General features: G+C 43.7%; 2 protein-coding genes across 2 annotated transcripts in view; one reads left to right on the top strand and one right to left on the bottom strand.

Annotated features, from left to right (window-relative positions):
- IFT140 (intraflagellar transport 140) overlaps positions 1 to 25704 on the top strand; it is a 152570-nt gene that overhangs the window by 57321 nt on the left and 69545 nt on the right. The window lies entirely within an intron of this gene.
- Positions 709 to 25704, bottom strand: part of TMEM204 (transmembrane protein 204) — a 45721-nt gene continuing 20725 nt past the window's right edge. Inside the window, exons 2-3 of the mRNA XM_070761862.1 lie at positions 25128 to 25283; positions 709 to 2131 (exon numbers count right to left, since the gene is read on the bottom strand). Of these exons, the coding sequence (XP_070617963.1) occupies positions 1887 to 2131; positions 25128 to 25283 (401 nt within the window). The 3' untranslated portion in view covers positions 709 to 1886. The remainder of the gene's footprint in view (positions 2132 to 25127; positions 25284 to 25704) is intronic.

Below are 25704 nucleotides of genomic sequence, written 5' to 3'. Positions count from 1 at the left end.
TCAAGACCAATAAGCCTGAAATCTTAAATATTTCATGCCCTGTTAAAAGACATTTCTGCCAAGCCTTCTAAACAGTACAGTTATCCCCAGTTGGCTTTGATTTTGGAACATTTGCATCAAAGCAAGAATAATCGTTCTGGCTGGATTTGATGCCTCTCAAATTTTGCAAAACGCGATGCCTCTCAAAGTTTGTGTGTGTGTGTGTGTATTTGTGTGTGTGCGGTGTTTGAAGTCCATAAGTCAGTTGCCAAGTTTGGGCATCCCTGCGCTAAATAATCAGTTTGCCTAATTAATTTCTCTTTAAATTAAATGTTTTTTTAAAAAAATACCCTTCCCAATTGCCCCGAATGGAGGAAAAGAGAGGATAGCTCTCACGACTGGTTCCAACGAAGGAACGTTTCTGTAACCAAGTCCTCGAATCTGTAGGTTACTTTGGCACGTAAACAACTTCAACTTGAAAAGAAGAGGTCGCCTTTTCCCGTTGCCAAATTCTCACAAAATCCACCAGAGTATAGCTCCACACACTCTTCTTTTTTGGCTAAAAGTCCATCCAAGATGATTGAGCTGTTAATATCTTGCGCTGTACATTAGGATCAGGAAAATTGCATTGCATAATGTAGCGAGTTAGATCGGACAGACAGATACAGACAAACATGGCCCATCTAAGTAATGCAGCTAGTCCTCAGCTTACAACCGGGTTGTTGCTGGTTTGTTTTTATTTTATTTATTTATTTATTAGATTTGTATGCCGCCCCTCTCCGTAGACTCGGGGAGGCCGTTCAAAGTGACATGGGCACTGAACAAGGTGTGACATCCCCATGATCACGCGATCCAAATTCAGAGGTTCGGCAACCGGTTCGTATTTATGATCGTTGGCTTGCTCCAAAGTCACAGGAACCCCTTGTGTGGTAACAGGGTGTCCAGCAAACCTGGGAAATCAGGGAATTATCTGGGAAATCGGGGGTTTGGGAAATATCAGGGAATTATCAAGGAATTCGTGAAAAAAATGGAATAAATTGGGGGGGGGAACCAAACTGTATTAAAATGTTTAAAAGTCAGGGAAAAGTCATGTTTTTAAAAAAACACGGATTGTGCTACCTGGCAGAGTCAAGCAAAAATGAGCATAACTATTGGAGCAACTCGCTTCCTCAGCTACTGATATTTCTCCATGGCTTGGCCATTTGGTATGACATCATCTACCACCGCGTCTTAACTAGATCACAAGTTACAGGGAAACGTCAGGGAAATATCAGGGAATTATCAGGGAATTCGTGAAAAAAAATGGAATAAATCAGGGGGGAAAACCAAACTGTATTAAAATGTTTAAAAGTCGGGCAAATCATGTTAAAAAAAAAACAAAAAAGAGATCGTGCTGCCTGGCAGAGTCAAGCAAAAATGAGCATAACTGTGGCAACAACTCGCTTCCTTAGCTACTGATATTTCTCCACGGCTCAGCCGTTTGGTATGACGTCATCTACGACCGTGTCTTAACTAGATCGCAAGTTACACGGAAACGTCAGGGAAATATCAGAGAATTTCAAAATGCCTTCCCCCCCGGAAACACCCCGGGCAAGCAAAGTCGACACGGAAGCCAGATTCTCTTCATAACCGAGTTACTAACATAAAGCAACTGTCGTGAAATGGAGACACAACTCACTTAACCAATGTCTCCCTTAACTAAGAGAAATTTGAGTCTCAGTTTCGGTCGTAAGTTGAGGACTATGCATAATAAACGGACTTCTCTAAACGAAGAGTGACATTTGTGGTTTTAAATTACATCGCGCTATGTATAAGAAAGCAGTCAGTTTTTGGTGGGTGGGGTATTTTTTGAGTTTTAACAAAATCTGCCGGTGTGGTCGTATCGCCCTTTTCCCGCCTCCGTATCCTCAGCACGGGGATTCCACGTAGTCGTTCTCCAGCCCTCGCCGAAAGCGAGCGGTCAGCGTGCGGCTGATGACGATGACTCTGGGGGCCATGCAGTCCTCCCGCCGATGAAGGATGTTCCATATGAGGATGGCTGCGGCTAGCGTGGCTAAGAGGCAGGCCCCAATGTTCATATAGCAAGACCACGACAGGGTGGTGTAAGGTCCAATGCGGTAGAAAGTCACCAGGCCAATGACCAGAACGAAACCTGAAAAGAAGACGAAATTGGAGTTTCACGTTAAATAATGTTTAAATAAGTAAGTAAGTAAGTAAGTAAGTAAGTAAGTAAGTAAGTAAGTAAGTAAGTAAGTAAGTAAGTAAGTAAACAAACAAACAAACAAACAAACAAACAAACCCATCTCTGTCATCAGGCATGGGGGAACTGAGATATTCTTTCCCCCTAGGCTTCTACAATTTATGTATGGTATGTTTGTATGTATGATTGGTTTTTAAAATAAGGGTTTTTAGCTGTTTTAGTATTGGATTGTCGCATGTTGTTTTTACCACTGTTGTTAGCTGCCCGGAGTCTACGGAAAGGGGCGGCATACAAATCCAATAAATGAATGAATGAATGAATGAATGAATGAATGAATGAATGAATGTATGTATGTATGTATGTATGTATGTATGTACGTACATATGTATGTATCTATGTATGTATGTATGTATGTTCCTGTGTGGTCAAAATCCAGGAGGGACAACTCTTTTGCAGGAAGGATAACGCTGTGGCATGAGGAACAGGATTAAGACATACATGCAGGGCCCAGACATGCAATGGATAGACATTCTTTCTTTCCAAGATTCCCCAAGGATGTAACCACAAGAATTTGCTGCTTTTCTTCCAAAGTGCAGATCAAAATGATTATTTAAATTACCGTATTTTTCAGAGTATAAGACTCACTGGAATATAAGACACACCTAGATTTTTGAGATGGAAAACAAGATCACGTGAAGTGTTAATACCACTTTATAAAGCCTTGGTGAGGCCACACTTGGAATACTGCGTTCAGTTTTGGTCGCCACGATGCAAAAAGGATATTGAGACTCTAGAAAAAGTGCAGAGAAGAGCGACAAAGATGATACGGGGACTGGAGGCTAAAACATATGAAGAACGGTTGCAGGAACTGGGCATGGCTAGTTTAATGAAGAGAAGGACCTGGGGAGACATGATAGCAGTCTTTCAGTATCTCAGGGATTGCCAGAAAGAAGAAGGAGTCAAGCTATTCTCCAAAGCACCTGAGGGTAGAACAAGAAGCAATGGATGGAAATTAAACAAGGAGAGAAGTAACTTAGAACGAAGGAGAAATTTCTTCACAGTCAGAATGATTGATCAGTGGAACAGCTTGCCTCCAGAAGTTGTGAATGCCCCAACACTGGAAGTTTTTAAGCAGATGTTGGATAACCATCTGTCTGAAGTAGTGTACAGTTTCCTGCCTAAGCAGGGGGTTGAACTTGAAGACCTACAAGGTCCCTTCCAACTCTGTTGTTGTTGTTGTTAGAAACATAGAAACAAGACTGATGGCAGAAAAAGATCTCATGGTCCATCTAGTCTGCCCTTATACTATTTCCTGTATTTTATCTTACAATGGATATATGTTTATCCCAGGCATGTTTAAATTCAGTTACTGTGGATTTACCAACCATGTCTGCTGGAAGTTTGTTCCAAGGATCTAGTACTCTTTCAGTAAAATAATATTTTCTCATGTTGCTTTTGATCTTTCCCCCAACTAACTTCAGATTGTGTCCCCTTGTTCTTGTGTTCACTTTCCTATTAAAAACACTTCCCTCCTGAAACTTATTTAACCCTTTAACATATTTAAATGTTTCGATCATGTCCCCCCTTTTCCTTCTGTCCTCCAGACTATACAGATTGAGTTCATTAAGTCTTTCCTGATACGTTTTATGCTTAAGACCTTCCACCATTCTTGTAGCCCGTCTTTGGACCTGTTCAATTTTGTCAATATCTTTTTGTAGGTGAGGTCTCCAGAACTGAACACAGTATTCCAAATGTGGTCTCACCAGCACTCTATATAGCGGGATCACAATCTCCCTCTTCCTGCTTGTTATACCTCTAGCTATGCAGCCAAGCATCCTACTTGCTTTTCCTACCGCCCGACCACACTGCTCACCCATTTTGAGACTGTCAGAAATCACTACCCCTGTTGTTGTTGTTGTTGTTGTTGTTATTATTATTATTCAGAAAAAAGTATTCTGAACCAAATGGTGCAGCAAATATATTATTTAATAAAATACCAGTGTACCATTTGTGATAGCGCATGTATGTGCGCTCTTGGTACCTGGGGGAAAAAAGGGTTGCCATCACTGCTCTAGGCATTACTCAATGAGAAGATGTCGACTGTATCCTCTCCACTCAACCCTGTGGTCCACAATAGTTGAACACACAATGCCAAGTTGTGTTCATTTAGAAATACTGTACATGAAGGATGGGAGAAGTGGCTATCTATACCCATGACCTACATCACATGAACTCAAGCCTCTTTGGTTGAAACAAGAAATACATTTCCTATAGAACTAATTATGCTTTCATGATTTCATAAATCAGAGGCTGGCATAATAGAGTATGCAGAATTGTAGTTAGCAAAATATTTGTGGGCACATGGACACATTTCCCTCCAGGAATGTGCACTGTGTGTTGCGCATGATTTGTACCCTGTTAATTGTAACAGACGGTTTCTCACTGAGGGATCTCATTGGTCAAAGTGGAGTTACTAAGTCACAAAGAAAGTTTAACACACAACAGAAAGTTTTCCACACAACAGCCGACCACCAGGATTTTGCACCCCTTGCGTTTCTAATCCGAGAGGCCAAAAAATTTAAGTCTCAGATTCTTCCAAGCAAGAATCCGCAGAAACATGGATATTTTTGAATGGGAAAATACATCCATAAAATTTCCCTGGGAAATTCCTTTCTCTGGAGATGGATTTCCTCCGGCGAAATGGCAGGAAAGAAAAGCGCGGCAGTGTTTTGCTTTTCTTAACGTGGCCTTCTCCCACCGGTCTTGAAGACCTCTCTGAACATGAAGTATTATCCCACCAACCGCTTCCTTCTCGGCGTGTATCCTAAATATCCGGTTATTCATGTTTCACTGTTGAGGAAACTGAGGTGAGGAGATTTGTCTAGCCGCTCAGGAAACCGATCAAGGGGTCAGAAGCAGAATCCGAAACATCTGACCCTCAATGTTTGTGTGAAGAACCGCAGAGCGGCCCTACTTTCCAGTCAGTCAGGTGTCAACAGCTTCTGAGGTGTTTCTCCTCTCCCCTCCCTTCTCCTCAGGGTAATTAATTAACTTCTGGATGGAAGTAATTTATAGATTTAATTAGCTTGATGGAGAACAATGTACAATATTGCTCCGGCAATCTCACACTACTTACCAGCATAGTTCCCTCTAAGCTGAGCAGTGAGCAATCGCTCACTTAAAAATCATCATCAACTCAGAGTTTTCCAAACCTGCCCAGAAGCCGAGAGGGAAAGAGTGAGAGGGAAGGAGAGAGAGAGGAAGAGAGGAAGAGAGAGAAACAGATAGAAAAAAGAGAGGAAGGAAAAGAGAAAGAAAAAGAATGGGAGTAAGGAAGAGAGAAAGAAAATCAAAATCTAGTTTGAAACTAGCTCAACTATTTAAGTGGCATTTTGATATTGATAGAGTTGCCCTATTATGAGCTCACTGTTATAGACACACAGTACAGTATTTTATTTTGAAATTCTCTGAGGCAAAACAGGGTGGGTTATTTGTTTATTTGTTTGTTTGTTTTTTGTTTGTTTGGTTGCTTATTTATTTATTTATTATTTCTGTGCCGCCCAATCCCGAAGGGACTACCGCTCAGACACTATACTTTTCCGCCCACCCCCCAAAAAAATTAGAGGGAACACTGCTTACCAGAGCTTACAAAACTTTCGCCAGACCCATCCTCGAATACAGCTCATCTGCTTGGAACCCGTACCACATCTCGGACATTAACACCCTTGAAAATGTCCAAAGATACTTCACCAGAAGAGCCCTTCACTCCTCCATCCAAAACAGAGTACCCTATGAAACTAGACTTACAATCCTGGCTCTTGAAAGCTTAGAACTACGACGCCTTAAACATGATCTAAGTATTGCCCACAAGATCATATGCTACAATGTCCTGCCTGTCAAAGACTACTTCAGCTTCAATCACAACAACACAAGAGCACACAACAGATTCAAACTTAATATTCACCGCTCCAAACATGACTGTAAAAAATACGACTTTAGTAATCGAGTTGTTGAAGCATGGAATTCATTACCAGACTCTGTAGTGTCATCCCCTAACTCCCAAAATTTTACCCTTAGACTATCCACAGTTGACCTCTCCCGATTCCTAAGAGGTCAGCAAGAGGTGTGCATAAGCGCACTCGTGTGCCTTCCATCCCTTGTCCTAATACTTCTCTTATATTTCTACTAACTACATGTATATGTTTATTATATGTTAATAACTCTATTATTTCTTCCGTATTATTCCTATATCTTAGAAACATAGAAACATAGAAGTCTGATAGCAGAAAAAGACCTCATGGTCCATCTAGTTTGCCCTTATACTATTTTCTGTATTTTATCTTAGGATGGATATATGTTTATCCCAGGCATGTTTCAATTCAGTTACTGTGGATTTACCAACCATGTCTGCTGGACGTTTGTTCCAAGGATCTACTACTCTTTCAGTAAAATAATATTTTCTCATGTTGCTTTTGATCTTTCCCCCAACTAACTTCAGATTGTGTCCCCTTGTTCTTGTGTTCACTTTCCTATTAAAAACACTTCCCTCCTGGACCTTATTTAACCCTTTAACATATTTAAATATTTTGATCATGTCCCCCCTTTTCCTTCTGTCCTCCAGACTCTACAGATTGAGTTTTTTATTTATTTATTTATTTTATTTATTTATTCTTTGTCCAATACACAATACATATGGAAGAGAATAGACCACTGCAACAATATCGCCAAAAAGGCTTCCAGAGTTGTTAACCTGATCCTACATAGCTTCTGCTCTGGCAATCTCACACTACTGACTAGAGCAGGGGTCGGGAACCTATGGCTCGCGAGCCAGATATGGCTCTTTTGATGGCCGTATCTGGCTCGCAGACAGGGCTCCTAGCACTGAGCTCCCGCTCGCAGCTGTCCCCTGGCTCCTGCTCGATGCCACGGTTTTCGGCGCTGTCCTGCTGGGCCCCAAAGACGGAAGGCAGGAAGAAGGAGAGCTCCATTCTTCTCGCCTTTTTCCCGCCTTCCGTCTTTGGGGCACAGCAGGACAGCGCCGAAAACCGCGGCATCGAGCAGAAGCCGGGGGACAGCTGCGAGCGGGAGCCCCAGGAGGGAAGTACCGGCAGCGCCCCGCCCAGCTGAAGCTTCACTGGCGTTGGTGGCAAATGTCCTTTGGGGCCCGGTGGGAGGGGGGGGCTGCAGCGGCCGCAGGCAGTCGCAGGGAGATGGCGGCGGCGAGAGGGAGCTCCAGCTGGGCTGGGGGTTCGGGGGGGCCATGAACGCCGCCCGGAGCCAATGGCTTCTTTTGGGCTTACTTGAATTTCTGCTGCTGGTAAGCACGCGCGGGTGGCCGGGTGGGAAGGGCGAGGCGCGAGGGGGAGGCAAGTGGAGAAGTGGAGAGAGAGAGAAGTGGACCAAAAGAAAGAAAAGGGAAAGAGAGGGAGGGAAAGAGAAATGGAGAGGAAGGAAGGAGGGAGGGAGGGGAGAGAGGGAGAGAAGGAAGAGAAAGGAGGGTAGAAAGAGAGGGAGAGAGAGAGGAGAAAGGAAGAGGAGAGATAGAAAGGAAGAGAGAGAAAGGGATAGAAAGAGAGAGAGTGAGAGATGCTCAGTGAGTCTTTCTTTGAAGTTGCCTTTCTTTCTTTCTCTTTCTCTCTTTCTCTCTTGCTCTTTCATTCTTTTTTCTTTCTCTTGCTTTCTTTCTTTCTCTTGCTTTCTCTCCTTCCTTCCCTCCTTCCATTTCTTTCATTCCCCCTCTCTATTTTTATTTCTCTTTCATTCTTTCTTTCTCTCTTTCTTGCTTTCTTTCTTGCTTTTTCTTTCTCTCTTTTACCTTCCCTTCCTCTATTTCTTTTCTTTCTCCTTCCTACCTTCTTCCCTCCCTCCCTTCCTTCAGTCCTTCCTCTCTTACTCTCCCCTTTCATAAGTTTCCTTGCTTCCTTCCTCTGTTCCTGTCCCTTCCCCCTTTCTTTCTTTCTTTCTTTCCTTCCCTCCATTTCTTGCTTTCCTTCTCCTTCCTCCCTTGTTTCCTCCCTCATTCCCTTCTTTCACTCCTTCTTCTCTTACTCTCCCCTTTCACACCTTTCCTTGCTTTCTTTGCACCCTTCCTCTGTTCCTGTCCCTTCCCTCTTTCCTTCCTTCCTTCCCACCCTCCGTCCATTCATTCACCCATTCCTCTCTTGATCGCCCCTTTTACCATTCCTTCCTTCCTTCCTTCCGATGTGGGCCTGGGCCAGCAGAGTAGTTTGCTTTTGCACCCCGTCTCGAGCTCCCTTGGTGCCAACCCGGCCCTCCCCACTTCGGAGAGAAGGGGGAGAAAGAGAGAGAGAGAAAGAGAGAGATAAAAAGAGAAAGATAGAGGGAGGGAGAGAAAGAGATAGAAAGAGACAAAGAGAGGGGGAGAGAAAGAGAGAGAGAAAGAGAGAAAGGGAGATACGTACGGCTCTCGCGGAATTATATTTCAAAATATGTGGCGTTTACGGCTCTCTTAGCCAAAAAGGTTCCTGACCCCTGGACTAGAGCCTACAAAACCTATGCCAGACCCATTCTCGAATACAGCTCATCTGTCTGGAACCCACACCACATCTCAGACATCAACACTATCGAAAACGTCCAAAGATATTTCACCAGAAGAGCCCTTCACTCCTCCACTCGAAGCAGAATACCCTACGAAAATAGACTATCTATCCTGGGTCTTGAAAGCTTAGAACTGCGGCGCCTAAAACACAATTTAAGTATTGCCCACAAAATCATATGCTGCAACGTCCTTCTGGTCAACGACTACTTCAGCTTCAACCGCAACAACACAAGAGCACACAACAGATTCAAACGTAATATTAACCGCTCCAAACTTAGTTGATTAAGTCTTTCCTGATAAGTTTGATTAAGTTGATTAAAGTTGATTAAGTCTTTCCTGATACGTTTTATGCTTAAGACCTTCCACCATTCTTGTAGCCCCTCTTTGGACCCGTTCAATTTTGTCAATATCTTTTTGTAGGTGAGGTCTCCAGAACTGAACATTTTCTTCGAATCTTCCATTGATACATTTTACTATGATTATATCCTCTGAAACCTACCTTATGTATCGGACAAAAATAAATAAAATAAATAAATAAATAGGCCTTGCATAACGGGGAGGGAGGAGAAATCCAGTTTCCCCCTTGTCTCACAAACACTTCCTTAACCACCACCACAACAGAAGGGAATTCGCACCGACAAAAGGCCCCCTTTTGCAGAAGGAGGCTAGGATAAGCAAGAGGGCGGTAAACAGACATCAAGATCTGCAGATACCATTTCCGTCAGGATTGCGGGCAAGGACAGGTCAGCCCTGAATCGGACTGGCTGTCTCCATCAGGCTGCGTTGTCCCCCCTCCTTCGTGCATCCGTGGCATGGCTTGCAAAAGGCCTCCTGCGATAAACATCTATTCTTGGGCGCAAGACAGAATTACGATAAAGCCAGACAGCTCAAGTGTAATGATTAGTCATCGGGAGAAGCCATCAGGGCTGCTCCATATACACAGGACTGATTTTCCTAGCTTTTGGCAACGGGATGGCTTCGGGATTGTAATCATTGGATATCTCTGGAAGGAAAACGCTAATAAACATACATGTTGGGAATGTTTCTGGTCCCAGATGCCACTAGATATGTTGTGGCTCCTGCAAGATACCTGGGACAGCTGGAGTCAGCAAGCCATTGAAAGGCATTTGCTCTTGTACGGTGCCGTGCGCTTCCACCCGCCGTTTTGTACGGCAAGTACAAGGGAACTCTGTGGGACCTAACTGGTCACTGGGATTTGTGCAGCAGAAGGCGGTCCCTGAGATAATCTGAGATAATATAGATGGGGGAACAGGACAAGCTATGATTCTCTCTCTCTCTCTCTTTTGTCCTCCATTCCCATCTCTCCTCGCTCCCCATTTGCGCTGTGGACCCCAAAACGCAGTCTAAATCAGGAGTGGATTATGAATTACAGTGATCCCTCGTTTATCGCGGGTGTTATGTTCCAGGACGACCCGCGATAAACGAAAATCCGCAAAGTAAGATTACTTTGCTACTTGCTCGCTTCCTCCAAAAGTCCCAGGCAGGCCGGGCTTCAGCTCCTACCATTCGCATTTCCCCCAAAGACAGTCGGGCAAGAGAGAAAGCGCCTCTCCACCGCGCGATGAGCCTTCCGCTTCCACCTCTGCTCCGCCAAAAAATGCACCCAAAAAAATTCCAATTTTTTTTTTTAAAAAAACCCGATGGTGGCGCCCACAGACCAAACTGGTTCTGTGATGTCATTGTTTGACCAATACACAATGAGGGTTTTAGTGGGTATATATCTATATACACATAGTAAAATACATGATGAAGGTTATAGAGGAGATACTCATAGTAAAATATATCTAAGAAAGAGTAGAAAATAAGGTATAGTAATAGAACATATCAATGAAAGAATAGAAGAAGAGATATAGGAATAGAAGAAAGGTATAGGAGATATAGGAGAGCAATAGGACAGGGGACAGAAGGCACTCTAGTGCACTTGTACTTGCCCCTTACTGACCTCTTAGGAATCTGGATAGGTCAACCGTAGATAATCTAAGGGTAAAGTGTTGGGGGTTTGGGGATGACACTATGGAGTCCGGTAATGAGTTCCACGCTTCGACAACTCGGTTACTAAACTCATATTTTTTACAGTCAAGTTTGGAGCGGTTAATATTAAGTTTAAATCTGTTGTGTGCTCTTGTGTTGTTGTGGTTGAAGCTGAAGTAGTCACCGACAGGCAGGAAACGGATGTCCAAGTGCCGCCTCTATGTTGGTTGAGGCAGGCAGGATTCCCTTGAGTACTATTTGTTGGGGGTCAAGGGAAAAGGAGGGTGTTGCCTTCTCTTTCTGCTCAAAATCCCCATAGACAATTGGTGGGCCACTGTGGGACACAGAATGCTGGACTCAATGGGCTTTGGCTTGATTCAGCAGGGCTCTTCTTAGGTTCTTATATCATCACCAGCGGTTTGCTACCAGTTCAGGCGAACCGGTCCAAACCGGGAGGAATGGTCTAAATGTCTAAGTGGAGAGGCTTCCAACTGCCCATCTATCATTGTGAAGGGTACATTACTCATCCCGCAAAGCTCCTAAGACTTCCTTGGGCTACTCAACATTCAAACAATTTTTTTTACTGATGTTAGCAAGGCTGTTTCCCTTCACAGAACCTTTGGCTTGAACTCCAGCTCCGCACATTAGTGAATGAATAATGTGGAAGGGAATTTTCAGGGTGAGAGATTCTCTCTGTTACTGTGACTTGCATTGCCAGAAGTTTTTTAATTTAATTTTTAAAATTATTTTTAGAAAAAGCAAAATAAGGAATGTTTATGGGGCTGGGAGTAAGGAGTTCTGGAAACTGTGGGCCCAAAAAGAAGTCCTTCTTTTTCTTTAAATGTCACTTAGATCTCTATTTTAACAAAGGCCAAACTTCCATCTCTTGCTCTGCAACCTTACACAGTACTTGCACAGACACAACTATGCAGTTTCATTTTCATCATACAATTTTGATTTTCGAACCTTGGAATTCTTCAGACGTTCCAATGCAATCGATTATCCTTCAGTGTTATTCCTATTTCGTTGAAAGCTCTATTGGTTGTTTTCTTCATACGACGTTTGGGATATATATTTTTTTCTCATCCACGATTTAATGACCCGTTACAATAACTGGATCGCGCCCTTTAAATCTTATTTCTTGTAGTTCTGAAGGTTTATATTTTAATTTTTTTATATTTCTGATAGATAGATGATAGATAGATATTATTATTATTATTATTATTATTATTATTATTATTATTATTATTTATTAGATTTGTATGCTGCCCCTCTCCGAAGACTAGATAGATAGATAGATAGATAGATAGATAGAGAGAGAGAGAGAGAGAGAGAGAGAGATATTTAATTGATAGATTTAATTGATAGATCAATTTACATACTGCCCAATTGGCAGTGACTCTAAAAGTAATAGATATTAAGAAATTGCAGTATTTAATTGGCTTGATTAATTAACTTGCAACTAAATCTGGTTAATTATTATTTATTAGATTTGTATGCCGCCTTTCTCCGAAGGCTCAGAGTGGCTTGGGGCAATTAGGCAGCTTTTTTTACTTTAAAAAGCATATTTTTATGAATAATACCAAACTGGGAGGTGTCTTAATACCCACACACAAGCATGGTGAAAATATTTGTTATACCTGGGTGGGGTTTTTTTGGAGGGGGCATAGTTTGAAAAACATTACATTCTAAATAGCCAAGCTGCTAAAACAATTTTATTCTTTTATGTTTGCAAAATGTTCACAGGCTCTTTAAAAACAACCCTACATTCATTTTTCAGTTAAAAACGATGGCTTGGTGTTTATTCTTTAGTCTGCTCCATACTGTTTATCCGGACTTGTTTTCTCGTCCCTGACCAAACAAACCAGTATTGGGAGTGGGTTGCTTTTCCGTTGAGGAAGGAAACAGATAACGGAGTCGAGGAAGAAATTTGGAAAGGACAGTGTCAGGGATTGGACCTTACTCTGTGAGCTTGTACATGAGATCCGAAGAACCAGCGTCCTGCCCGAATGGTCCTGGCAGAGAGCCAGATCTAGTGCTAAAGTGCAAACTCTAATCTTTGTTTCTGTCGTGCTGCTTCCTTTGAATCAAACCTTTTTTTCAAAGAATAGAACAAGACAGTGGCCGAAGATAAGCGACCCTGGGTTGCCAACAGGATCAAAGCTTGTTTGATGTTGCTTCTGTCTTTAAGAACACAGAATCAGAGTTGGAAGGGACCTTGTAGGTCATCTAGTCCAGCCCCTTGCTCATGGAGGGACCACCTCTGTGGGCAAAAATCGGGACCACCTTTGGTGGGAAGGTAACAGCAGGTCCCGTCGACTAAACAATGTCATTTGGCGGGGCCCAGGGAAAGAGCCTTCTCTGTGGTCCCGACCCTCTGGAACCAGCTCCCCCCTGAGATCAGAACTGCCCCCACCCTCCTGGCCTTTCGTAAGCTCCTTAAAACCCACCTCTGCCGTCAGGCATGGGGGAACTGAGATAACTTCCCCAGGCCTATACTGTTTATGTATGGTATGTTGTGTGTATGTTGTCTTAAATTATGGGTTTTTAGGTTTAATTATTAGATTTGTATTGTTCATTGTTTTTCTATTGCTGTTGTGAGCCGCCCCGAGTCTACGGAGAGGGGCGGCATACAAATTTAATAAATAAATTAAAAAAATATTAATTAATAAATAAAGTTCCGTGCGCCTTACCCATTTTCTGGATGTTACCCAGGAAGCAGAAATGAGAGCGGCAGCATAGAAATCTAATTAATAATAGTAATAATAATAATAATAATAATAATAATAATAATAATAATAATAATAATAATAATAATAAATGGGTAATGTGCACGGAACTGCTGTTACCTTCCCACCAAAGGTGGTTCCTATTTTTTTACTTGCATTTTTTACTTGCTTTGAAACTGTTAGGTTGGCAGAAGCTGGGACAAGTAATGAAAGCTCAGCTCACCCTGTTACCTGGCGCTAGGGATTCGAACCGCTGAACTGCCGATCTTTCTCATCAACAAGCTCAGTGTCTTAACCACTGGGCCACCGTGTCCCTATGAGAATCTCCATAGACACTCTCTAAAAAGAGAAACCTCCAGAAGCAAAGCTATGGATCAGTAAAAGGCTGCAAATTTTTTTTACAACCACACTGTGGGCGGGGGTTATTTTATAGGTGTGGCTTGCTGGCCATGTGACCAGGTAGGAGTGGCTTGACAATCATATGAATGGGGGGGTGGCTTAAAGGTCATGTGACTGGCTTAAAGGTGGCCAACTTGACATCCCTGGTTAGGGTTAGGGTGCCTGGCCTCTCCTCGCCTGAAAGAGATAAAATTTCCCTATCTATCTACTATTACTGAACATCCAAAATATACTATTTAATTCTATGTATATATGCCACAGGTGTACATACATATGGCACACAGGCACACAAAAATATCCATTATCTACTATATAGATTGTATGTGTATGTGTTCTGTCGGGCTCTCTGGTAGAATCCTCCCAAAAATTCACAGGTACAAATTTCAGACACACACACGCTTGAAAATTCAAAACAATGTTCTTTATAATGAAAATTCACTTAAACTAAGCCCTCTTTTGGTATAGCAAAGAGCACTGTCTCCAAACAAACTGGTAATTTGTACAAGTCCCTTATCAGTTCTGTGATATTTAGCTTGCAGCTGTGAGGCAATTCACAGTCCTTCTTTCACAAAGTGAAACACACTTTGCTCTGGTTTAGTTTCTAAGCGGGGAAAAAATCAGCACACAAAAAGTCAAAGTCAGTAAATCAGTCACGAAACACAACGATCAGATAATCCTCCACAATGGCCAAACCCACAGGCTGCTATTTATAGCAGCCTCACTAATTACCACAGCCCCACCCAACCACAGGTGGCCTCATTTTCTTCGATAATAATCTCTCAGTTGTTGCTGCCTATGCATCGCTCTCCTCATGCGTGGCTGTATCATTAACTCTTGTTCCGAATCCAAGGAGGAGCTAGATAATTGATCTCCTTCTGAGCTGTCTGCCCCACTCTCCTCCTCCCTGTCACTCATGTCTTCTTGGTCAGAGGAGCCTTCATCATCAGATTCCACCGGGGGCTAAACAGGCCTGCAGCATGTGGATGTCTCCCCAACATCCACAGTCCTTGGGGCAGGAACTGGGCCAGAGTTAACCACAACAGTATGTATACACATGCATGCATGCACAGCTCTTCTAAAATTATACACATTCGACCTCATTTACTGCGATAGGAAAAACATACCCAGAGCCCAGGGGAAAAAAAAATCTACATTTTTCTACTGGCTTTCCGTGCCTGATCGTAGCCATAGGAGCCCATCACTGTTATGAATGTTAGCTCAAAGCTCCCATTGCACAAAACCATTTTAGATTTCACCACCGTCTTTTTTCCAAAGCAAACAGCTCTTCCCTCTAAGGCAGTGTTTTTCAACCAGTGTGCCGTGGCACACTAGTGTACCGTGAGACATGGTCAGGTGTGCCGTGGGGAAAGTAAACATGGGTCCCCAAACTATGGCCCGCATGCTGGATATGGCCCATGGAAGCCATTTATCCGACCCACCACCAGTGTTCCCTCTAATTTTTTGGGGGGGTGGGCGGAAAAGTATAGTGTCTGAGCGGCAGTCCCTTCGGGACTGGGTGGCACAGAAATAATAAATAAATAAATAAATAAACAAAAAAACCCCCCACCCTGTTTTGCCTCAGAGAATTTCAAAATAAAATACTGTACTGTGTGTCTATAACAGCGAGCTCATAATAGGGCAACTCTATCAATATCAAAATGCCACTTAAATAGTCGAGCTAGTTTCAAACTAGATTTTGATTTTCTTTCTCTCTTCCTTACTCCCATTCTTTTTCTTTCTCTTTTCCTTCCTCTCTTTTTTCTATCTGTTTCTCTCTCTTCCTCTCTTCCTCTCTCTCTCCTTCCCTCTCACTCTTTCCCTCACGGCTTCTGGGCAGGTTTGGAAAACTCTGAGTTGATGATGATTTTTAAGTGAGCGATTGCTCACTGCTCAGCTTAGAGGGAACTATGCCCACCACCAGCCGCCTCCATCCGAACATAAACATTCCTCTCACAATCCCTCCACCTATCAGCGACAGGAAGAGTGGAGGCACAGGGAATGCTCACTGACCAATCACATTCTAGGATTCATCCCGACCACTAGCGATGAGCCAATAGCAGGCCGCCTCCCATCCACACCCAGGAAGGTCCCTGCTTGGGCTGCTGTGCACTTGTCATTGTTTGGCCACGGCGAGTAGTTGAAGCTGCTACTCCTCGCCATGGTCTCAATTTCCAATCCTGGTCAGGACTGGAGATAAATGTTGCCACCACTAGATGAAGCCTCACCCTCAGCTGGTTATGTCTATAATGATGGTGTATATAGATATTTGACCATTTTCTTTTTATAAGAGGGCCCCACAGAGGGTGATATACAATGCATTACAATGAATCACAATGTTATAGGTTATGACCTATAAAGCCCTTCATGGCACCAGACCAGAATATCTCCGGGACCGCCTCCTGCCGCACGAATCCCAGCGACCGGTTAGGTCCCACAGAGTCGGCCTTCTTCAGGTCCCATCGACTAAACAATGTCGTCTGGCAGGACCCAGGGGAAGAGCCTTCTCTGTGGCGGCCCCGACCCTCTGGAACCAGCTCCCCCCTGAGATTAGGATTGCCCCCACCCTCCTTGCCTTTCGTAAACTCCTTAAGACCCACCTCTGCCGTCAGGCATGGGGGAACTAAAACACCTCCCCCTTGCCCATGTTGTGTTGTTGATTGATTGACTGTGTGCCTGTTTTTTATATATATTGGGATTGTTCTAGGAAATTACTAATTTTAAATTGTAATTAGATTGGTGGGCATTGGATTTGTTATTATGTACTGTTTTTTATTATTGTTGTGAGCCGCCCCGAGTTTGCGGAGAGGGGCGGCATATAAATCCAATAAATTTAATCTAATCTAATCTATCTATAGTTAGAGTGTCATTTTGGTTGGTGGTGTGCCCCAGGATTTTGTAAATGTAAAAAATGTGTCGCGGCCAGTGTTCCCTCTAATTTTTTGGCGTGGGTGGGCGGAAAATTATAGTGTCTGAGCGGCAGTCCCTTCGGGACTGGGCGGCACAGAAATAATAAATAAATAAACAAACTATCTGTTTCTCTCTCTTCCTCTCTTCCTCTCTCTCTCCTTCCCTCTCACTCTTTCCCTCTCGGCTTCTGGGCAGGTTTGGAAAACTCTGAGTTGATGATGATTTTTAAGTGAGCGATTGCTCACTGCTCAGCTTAGAGGGAACTATGGCCGCGGCTCAAAAAAGGTTGAAAATCACTGCTCTAAGGTGTACAAGCTGTCCGTCCAGCAGTCGTACTTCCTTCCCCCTTTCCTTCTTCTCCGCTTCCTAAAGTTGTATTTTGTTAGGGTTCTGTTTTGTTTTGTTTCCGAAAAGGATGCACCTCTCTCGAGGACGGACCCAGGTGGCTGGAGTCAGAGTCAGGCCGGGCTGGGAGCCATTACATCCAGTGTGATGGCTTCGCTTGCCAAGGTCAGGTTTTGTTTGGGGTATTTGAGGTAGGTTTGGCTGAAACCTTCGGCTCTCTTGGTAACGTTTCTTCCCTTTTGGGATGCGACCAGTTGTACGGGGTTAGTAACGATGAAGCTAGAATGGAAATAAAGCTCTGGGCCAAATTAACATGTGTACGTCATATTGTTGGCTGTTCTCTGATCTGAGAGGCTTGCTGTTATGACAACAACTCTATTTGTTGTTGTTGTAGTTAATTTTTGGAATGATTCCTTGGGGAAAAGGAATCCTCAGTCTGAGTATTGCATTGGCACGTCTGTGTTAACAAAAACTTCAGAAGAGAAGGATTTAGGGGTAGTGATTTCTGACAATCTCAAAATGGGTGAGCAGTGTGGTCGGGCGGTAGGAAAAGCATGTAGGATGCTTGGCTGCATAGCTAGAGGTGTAACAAGCAGGAAGAGGGAGATTATGATCCCACTATATAGAGTGCTGGTGAGACCACATTTGGAATACTGTGTTCAGTTCTGGAGACCTCACCTACAAAAAGATATTGACAAAATTGAACGGGTCCAAAGACGGGCTTCAAGAATGGTGGAAGGTCTTAAGCATAAAACGTATCAGGAAAGACTTCATGAACTCAATCTGTATAGTCTGGAGGACAGAAGGAAAAGGGGGGACATGATCGAAACATTTAAATATGTCAAAGAGTTAAATAAGGTCCAGGAGGGAAGTGTTTTTAATAGGAAAGTGAACACAAGAACAAGGGGACACAATCTGAAGTTAGTTGGGGGAAAGATCAAAAGCAACATGAGAAAATACTATTTTACTGAAAGAAACAAACTTCCAGCAGACGTGGTTGGTAAATCCACAGTAACTGAATTTAAACATGCCTGGGATAAACATATATCCATTGTAAGATAAAATACAGGAAATAGTATAAGGGCAGACTAGATGGACCATGAGGTCTTTTTCTGCCATCAGTCTTCTATGTTTCTATGTTTCTATTCCTTTGTTAATTAAAGAATATAGTTTTCAGAGCCACTGGAATAGTTCTGTAGATAAGAGAATATATGAGATCCTTGGTGCTCTATTGGGTTTGCTGGGGAGTTTTTTGCAGACATTTCATTACCAAACTAGGTAATGTGATCAATGCTAGAAGGAAATAGAGTTGGAGGAGGGAGAGAAAAACAACTGTGGGGTCCTTGGTGCTCTGTGAGCTTGTGGTTTATGGCAGACATTTCATTACCAAGCTAGGTAACATCACCAGTGACAGTGATATTACTTAGTTTCATAAGGAGTCGTTAACTCAAAGCTTGGATACTTAGTGAAAACCTGTTCTTTGCCATCTTCCTTCCTTCCTTCCTTCCTTCCTTCCTTCCTTCCTTCCTTCCTTCCTTCCTTCCTTTCTTTCGTCAAAACATGTATGAGATAACAGGTATAAGTATGAACATGGACATGAATAAATGGGGACAGTAGGACAGGGACAATAGGCACACTGGTGTGCTTATGCACACCCACTTTACACACCCCTTAGGAATGGGGTGAGATCCACGGTAGACAGTTTAAGGTTGAAGCTATGGGGGTTTGTGGATGTAACAAGGGAGTCAGGTAGAGCATTCCAGGCATTGGCTGCTCTGTTGCTGAAGTCGTATTTTCCGCAGTCGAGTTTGGAGTGGTTTACATTAAGTTAAGCATCTATTGTTGGCCTGTGTATTATTGTGGTTGAAGCTGAAGTAGTCATCGACAGGTAGGACGTTGCAGCAGAGAATTTTGTGTACTACGCTTAGGTCAGACCATAGGCCAGGGATGGCGAATCTTTTTTTCCTCGGGTGCTGAAAGAGCATGTGCGCATGCTATCGCACATGCTCGAGTGCCCACATCCATAATTCAATGCCTGGGGAGGGTGAAAACAGCTTCCCATGCCCCCCGGAGGCTCTCTGGAGGCTGGAAATGGCCTGTTTCCTAACTTCTGGTGGGCCCAATAGGCTTGTGTTTCACCCTCCCTGTTGTGGTTAGCTCTGGCCCAGCTCCTGCCCCAAGGACTGTGGATGTGGGGGAGACATCCACATGCTGCAGGCCTGTTTTGCCCCCCCCCCCGAGTGGAATCTGATGATGAAGGCTCCTCTGACCAAGAAGACATGAGTGACAGGGAGGAGGAGAGTGTGGCAGACAGCTCAGAAGGAGATCAATTATCTAGCTCCTCCTTGGATTCAGAACAAGAGTTAATGATACAGCCACGCATGCGGAGAGCGATGCATAGGCAACAACAACTGAGAGATTATTATCAAAGAAAATGAGGCCACCTGTGGTTGGGTGGGGCTGTGGTAATTAGTGAGGCTGCTATAAAAAGCAGCCTGTGGGTTTGACCATTGTGGAGGATTATCTGATCATTGTGTTTCATGACTGCTTTGCTGACTTTGATCTTTATGTGCTGATTTTCCCCCCGCTTTGAAACTAACCCAGAGCCAAGTGTGTTTCACTTTGTGAAAGAAGGACTGTGAATTGCCTCACAGCTGCAAGCTAAGTATCACAGAACTGATAAGGGACTTGTACAAATTACCAATTTGTTTGGAGACAAGTGCTCTTTGCTATACAAAAAGAGTGCTCTGTTTATTTGCATTTTCGGTATAAAGAACATTGTTTTGAATTTTCAAACGTGTGTGTGTCTGAAATTGTATCTTTGCATTTTTGGGAGGATTCTACCAGAGAACTCGACAGAACACTCCCCAAGCTCCAAGGGCTTCCCTGGAGCCGGTGGAGGGTAAAAACGCCCTCCCTCCATCCCCCCGGAGGCTCCCTGGAAGCCAAAAACGCCCTCCCAGAGCCTCTGTGCGAGCCAAAAATCAGCTGGCTGGCACACACATGCACGTTGGAGCTGAGCTAGAGCAACGGCTCATGTACCAGCAGATGTGGTTCCGCGTGCCACCTCTGGCACCCGTGCCATAGGTTCGCCATCCCTGCCATAGGCGGTCGTGTAGTTCTAGGTTATCCAAGCCCAACATTTTAAGACTGGTGGAATTCTATTGTGAACAGAGGAGTGGAGGACTTTTCTCATGAAATATTCTCCTGAAATAAGATTTTTATTAATATTGATTGTTTCTTCATTGCTTATTTGACCCCTATGGCAGTCATTAAGTGTTGTACCACATGATTCTTGACAAATGTATCTTTTTCTTTTATGTACACTGAGAGCATCTGCACCAAGTCAAATTCCTTCTGTGTCCAATCACACTTGGCCAATAAAAAAAATCCTATTCTATTCTATTCTATTCTACTCTGTATCTCTGGACTCAAACAATTGTATTAATGTCTGATATGCAGTGTGGATTCCAGGCAGTTGAGCTGTATTCAATAATTGGTCCAGTAAAGGTTTTGTAAGCCCTTGTTTGCAATACAGTGTTACTGGACAGGAAGCTTCGCAAAATTAGGTTAATGACTCTTAATGTCTTTTTGGCAATGCTGTTACAGTGAGGTCTGGTGCTTAGATCGTTTGAGATGAATACTCCTAGGTCCTTGACGGAGTTTTATCCATGTCAGATGCGGATACGGCCAAGGGATATAATTTTTTTTTTGGTTCCTTCATTCAGATAAAGTTCAAGTTAACACGTGAATATATTCATTCTGTATCCGAACACAAAGGGCCGATTTAAAAACCCACCCACTCCCGGTAACATGTGGAATATATTACTGGAGTTTATCTTCTTTGTTCTCTCCAATAAACATGTCTCAGATGTGGAGTTTGAACAAGGCATTCCAGCCCTGGTCCCATCAGAACAGAGAGAAAAGTTGCCAAAATAGTTTAGAGAGTTTGGAGAGTTGGTTTAGAGAGAGTTTAGTTAGTTAGATAGAATTTAGTTTAGAGAGTTTGGAGAGTTAGTTTAGAGAGAGTTTAGTTAGTTAGATAGAGTTTAGTTTAGAGAGTTTGGAGAGTTAGTTTAGAGAGAGTTTAGTTAGTTAGATAGAGTTTAGTTTAGAGGGTTTAGAGAGTTAGTTTAGAGAGAGTTTAGTTAGTTAGATAGAGTTTAGTTTAGAGAGTTTGGAGAGTTAGTTTAGAGAGAGTTTAGTTAGTTAGATAGAGTTTAGTTTAGAGAGTTTGGAGAGTTAGTTTAGAGAGAGTTTAGTTAGTTAGATAGAGTTTAGTTTAGAGAGTTTGGAGAGTTAGTTTAGAGAGAGTTTAGTTAGTTAGATAGAGTTTAGTTTAGAGGGTTTAGAGAGTTAGTTTAGAGAGAGTTTAGTTAGTTAGATAGAGTTTAGTTTAGAGAGTTTGGAGAGTTAGTTTAGAGAGAGTTTAGTTAGTTAGATAGAGTTTAGTTTAGAGAGTTTGGAGAGTTAGTTTAGAGAGAGTTTAGTTAGTTAGATAGAGTTTAGTTTAGAGAGTTTGGAGAGTTAGTTTAGAGAGAGTTTAGTTAGTTAGATAGAGTTTAGTTTAGAGGGTTTAGAGAGTTAGTTTAGAGAGAGTTTAGTTAGTTAGATAGAATTTAGTTTAGAGAGTTTGGAGAGTTAGTTTAGAAAGAGTTTAGTTAGTTAGATAGAGTTTAGTTTAGAGAGTTTGGAGAGTTAGTTTAGAGAGAGTTTAGTTAGTTAGATAGAGTTTAGTTTAGAGAGTTTCGAGAGTTTAGCTCTCTTTGCTTGGATCTGGTATTGTTTACACCAGGTTCTTGTTCAGGGGCTAAGCAATGTATCCGACTGTTCGTGACCCCCATGGACCAGGGCTCACCAGCCCCTCTTCTCCTCTGTGGCCCCCCTGGTTTTGCCCAAGTTCATGTTCATTGCATCGATGACGCTATCTAATCCGCCTTGTCCTCTGCCTTCCTCTTCTCCTTTCGCCTTCCAACTTTCCCAACATCGGGGTCTTTTCCGGTGAGCTTTTCCCCCCCAAGAAGCCACTGGACCTCCTGGTTTTTCTTTGAAGACGTTTCGCTTCTCATCGAAGAAGCTTCCTCAACTCTGACTGGATGGTGGGGAATGGAAGGGTTTATACACCTTGCAGACAGAGCTGGTCATTTGCATTACTCAGGTGACTCTTGAGGACACAGACAATCCTCCAGGTGGCCTCAACGGCTTTCTAAAAGGATGCAAATGGCCAGCTGACTGCAAGGGACATAAATCCTTCTAATTAACCACCATCCAGCCAGAGCCGAGGAAGCTTCTTGGATAAGAAGTGAAACACCTCCAAAAGGGGGGGGGGGGGGAAGCGCATTTGGGATAGCCATGACTTGGATGACATTTGTCTTCCCTTCCCTTCGTTCTTCTGCTTTTCTGACCTCAAGTTCAATCCTGGGGCTCGCCATGGCTGCTCTTCATAGCATTGCATGAAAAAGTCTAACTTCGGTTTCCCTCCCTCCCTCTCTTTCTCTCTTTCCCTTTCTCTCTCTTTCCCTCTCTCTTTCTCTCCCTCTCTCTCCCTCTCTCCCCCTCTTTCTTTCTCTCTCTCCCTCTCTCCCTCCCTCCCACGCTTTCTCTTTCTTTCTCTCCCTCCTTCTCTCTCCCTCTTTTTCTCTCTCCGTCTCTTCCTCCCTCTCTCTTTCTCTCTCTCCCCCTCTCTTCCTCCCTCCCACTTTCTCTCTATCTCCCTCCCTCTCTCTCTTTCTCTCTTTCCCTTTCTCTCTCTCTCCCTCTCTCTTTCTCTCCCTCCCTCTCTCTCCCTCTTTCTTTCTCTCTCTCTCTCCCTCTCTCCATCCCTCCCACGCTTTCTCTTTCTTTCTCTCCCTCCATCCTTCTCTCTCCCTCTTTCTTTCTCTCTCCCTCTCTTCCTCCCTCTCTCTTTCTCTCTCTCCCACTCTCTCCCTCTCTTCCTCCCTCCCACTTTCTCCCTCTCTTCCTTCCTCCCTTTCTGTCTTTGTCTCTCTCTCTTCCTCTCTCCCTCTCTCTCTCCCCCTCCTCTCTCTCCTTCCTCACTTCCTCCCTTTCTGTCTGTCTCTCCCTCTCCCTCCCTCTCTCTCCTTTTCTCCCCCTCCCTTTTTGTCTCTCCCTCTCCCTCTCCCTCCCTCTCTCTCCTTCCTCTCTCCCTCCCTTTCTGTCTCTGTCCCCCTCTCTTTCTCTCCCCCTCTCTCTCGCCCTCTCTCTTTCTCTCCCCCTCTCTCTCGCCCTCTCTTCCTCCCTCCCTCCCTTTCTGTCTGTCTGTCTCCCTCCCTCTCTTCTCCCTCTCTCTCTCTCTCCCCCCTTTCCACTCCTAGCGCTGAGGATTTCAAGGTTCAGCTTGCATAACAGGTAACAGCAGGCATTTCCTTCTCCTGTGTCGGGAAATCCTGGCGCCCTTCTGTCTCTCTCTGACTGTGTTTAAAACAGACTGCAGCCTAGGAAAAAAAAATCCCCTGGTCTAAAATTAGCAGCCCCGATAGAAGAAAGGCACACGGCCGCCCTCTTGTACTGTTTGTCAATGAAACAACAAATCTAAACCCAGCCAAAATGCATTTCCTCTCAGCGGCGAGGGGGGGAAAAAAAACCCCAGCCGAGGAGCAGAGATGGGACAGCGGGCGGCCAGAGCAGTGGCAAGAGAAGCCCAGGGCCACTTTTGATGGGACGGAGTGGGTCAACGGAGGCAGGATTTGTAGTCTTAGAGAATAACAGAGTTGGAAGGGGCTTTGGAGGCCTTCTAGTCCAACCTCCTGCCCAAGCAGGAGAGCCTGGACCGGGGATGGTCAACCTTTTCTGGACCGAGTGCCCAAAGAATATAATAATAATAATAATTTATTAGATTTGTATGCTGCCCCTCTCTGAAAACTCGGGGCAGCTCACAACAGTAATAAAAACAGTATAACAATGGAACAAATCTAATAAGAAGAATTATATAAAAAACCCCAGCTGTTAAAAAACCATACAACACATACATACCCAACATAAAATATAAGAAAGCCTGGGGGAGATGTCTTAGTTCCCCCATGCCTGGCGATATAGGTGGGTCTTGAGTAACTTGCAAAAGACAAGGAGGGTGGGGGCTATTCTAATCTCCGGGAGGAGTTGATTCCAGAGGGCCGGGGCCGCCACAGAGAAGGCTCTTCCCCTGGGTCCCTTGTTTGGTCGACGGGACCCAGAGAAGGCCAACTCTGTGGGACCGTATTGGCCGGTGGGATTCGTATTCATATGCATGCACGAATCCCAAAAATGCCTCCTGTGATGCATCCCATCCCCGTTCGTGTATGCGTGAAGCCCCCTCCATGTCTCCTCTGCATGTGGTACAGACAGGAATGGGCTCCTACAGGTACGGTCAGATATGCAGTACCAGTTGAAAAATTTTGATTTTTTTTCTTCCTTTTTTCCCCTCCTGGGCTCTGGGTATGTTTTTAAATGAGGTTGAATGTGCATAATTTTAGAAGAGTTTTGAGTGTGGGTGTGGGTGTACATACACATTATTATTATTATTATTATTATTATTATTATTATTATTATTATTATTTATTAGATTCGTATGCCGCCCCTCTCCGTAGACTCGGGGCGGCTCACAACAACAATAAAACAATGTATAACAAATCTAATAATTTAAAATCACTAAAAAACCCTTATTAAAAAGCAAAAAACATACACACAAACATACCATGCATAAACTGTATAGTCCCGGGGGAGATGTCTCATTTCCCCCATGCCTGATAGCAGAGGTGGGTTTTAAGAAGTTTACGAAAGGCAGGGAGGGTGGGGGCAATTCTAATCTCCGGGGGGAGTTGGTTCCAGAGGGTTGGCGCCGCCACAGAGAAGGCTCTTCCCCTGGGTCCCACCAAACTACATTGTTTAGTCGACGGGACCCGGAGAAGACCAACTCTGTGGGACCAAACCGATCGCTGGGATTCGTGCATTTGAGTAGTACATAATGTGTATTTTTGTGTGCCTGTGTGTGATATGTATGGGGCAGTTTTCAGCTTTGGCAACGGAAGGTACTCACTGGCAAGCTGGAACACAGCCGCGATGGCTTCTTCCCACCACTGGGTATCCTGGGAAATGATGGGCAGCTCTACCAATCCCAACACGAAGAGGAGCTGGCCGGCTGTCAAGGCGACGGTGGCAATCAAGTTGCAGGCACGCATCATATCGAATTGCACTGAAACAATTGTGAGAGAGAAACCTATCAGTTACCAGGAGTGAGAGTTCTCCATTTTTTTTTAAACTCCAAAGGCTGCTCTGAAACTTAGGACCCAGAGGCAGGTAGTCATAGAAACATAGAAGAAAAAGACCTCATGGTCCATCTAGTCTGCCCTTATACTTTTTCCTGTAGAAACATAGAAACATAGAAACATAGAAGACTGACGGCAGAAAAAGACCTCATGGTCCATCTAGTCTGCCCTTATACTATTTCCTGTATTTTATCTTACAATGGATATATGTTTATCCCAGGCATGTTTAAATTCAGTTACTGTGGATTTACCAACCACGTCTGCTGGAGGTTTGTTCCAAGCATCTACTAACTCTTTCAGTAAAATAATATTTTCTCACGTTGTTTCTGATCTTTGCCCCAACTAACC

Source organism: Erythrolamprus reginae, chromosome 9 (assembly GCF_031021105.1).
Source record: "Erythrolamprus reginae isolate rEryReg1 chromosome 9, rEryReg1.hap1, whole genome shotgun sequence".
In the NCBI taxonomy this organism is placed as follows: domain Eukaryota; kingdom Metazoa; phylum Chordata; class Lepidosauria; order Squamata; family Dipsadidae; genus Erythrolamprus; species Erythrolamprus reginae.
The sequence above is the reverse complement of the archived record's forward strand: the minus strand, read 5'-3'. Positions and strand labels throughout refer to the sequence as shown.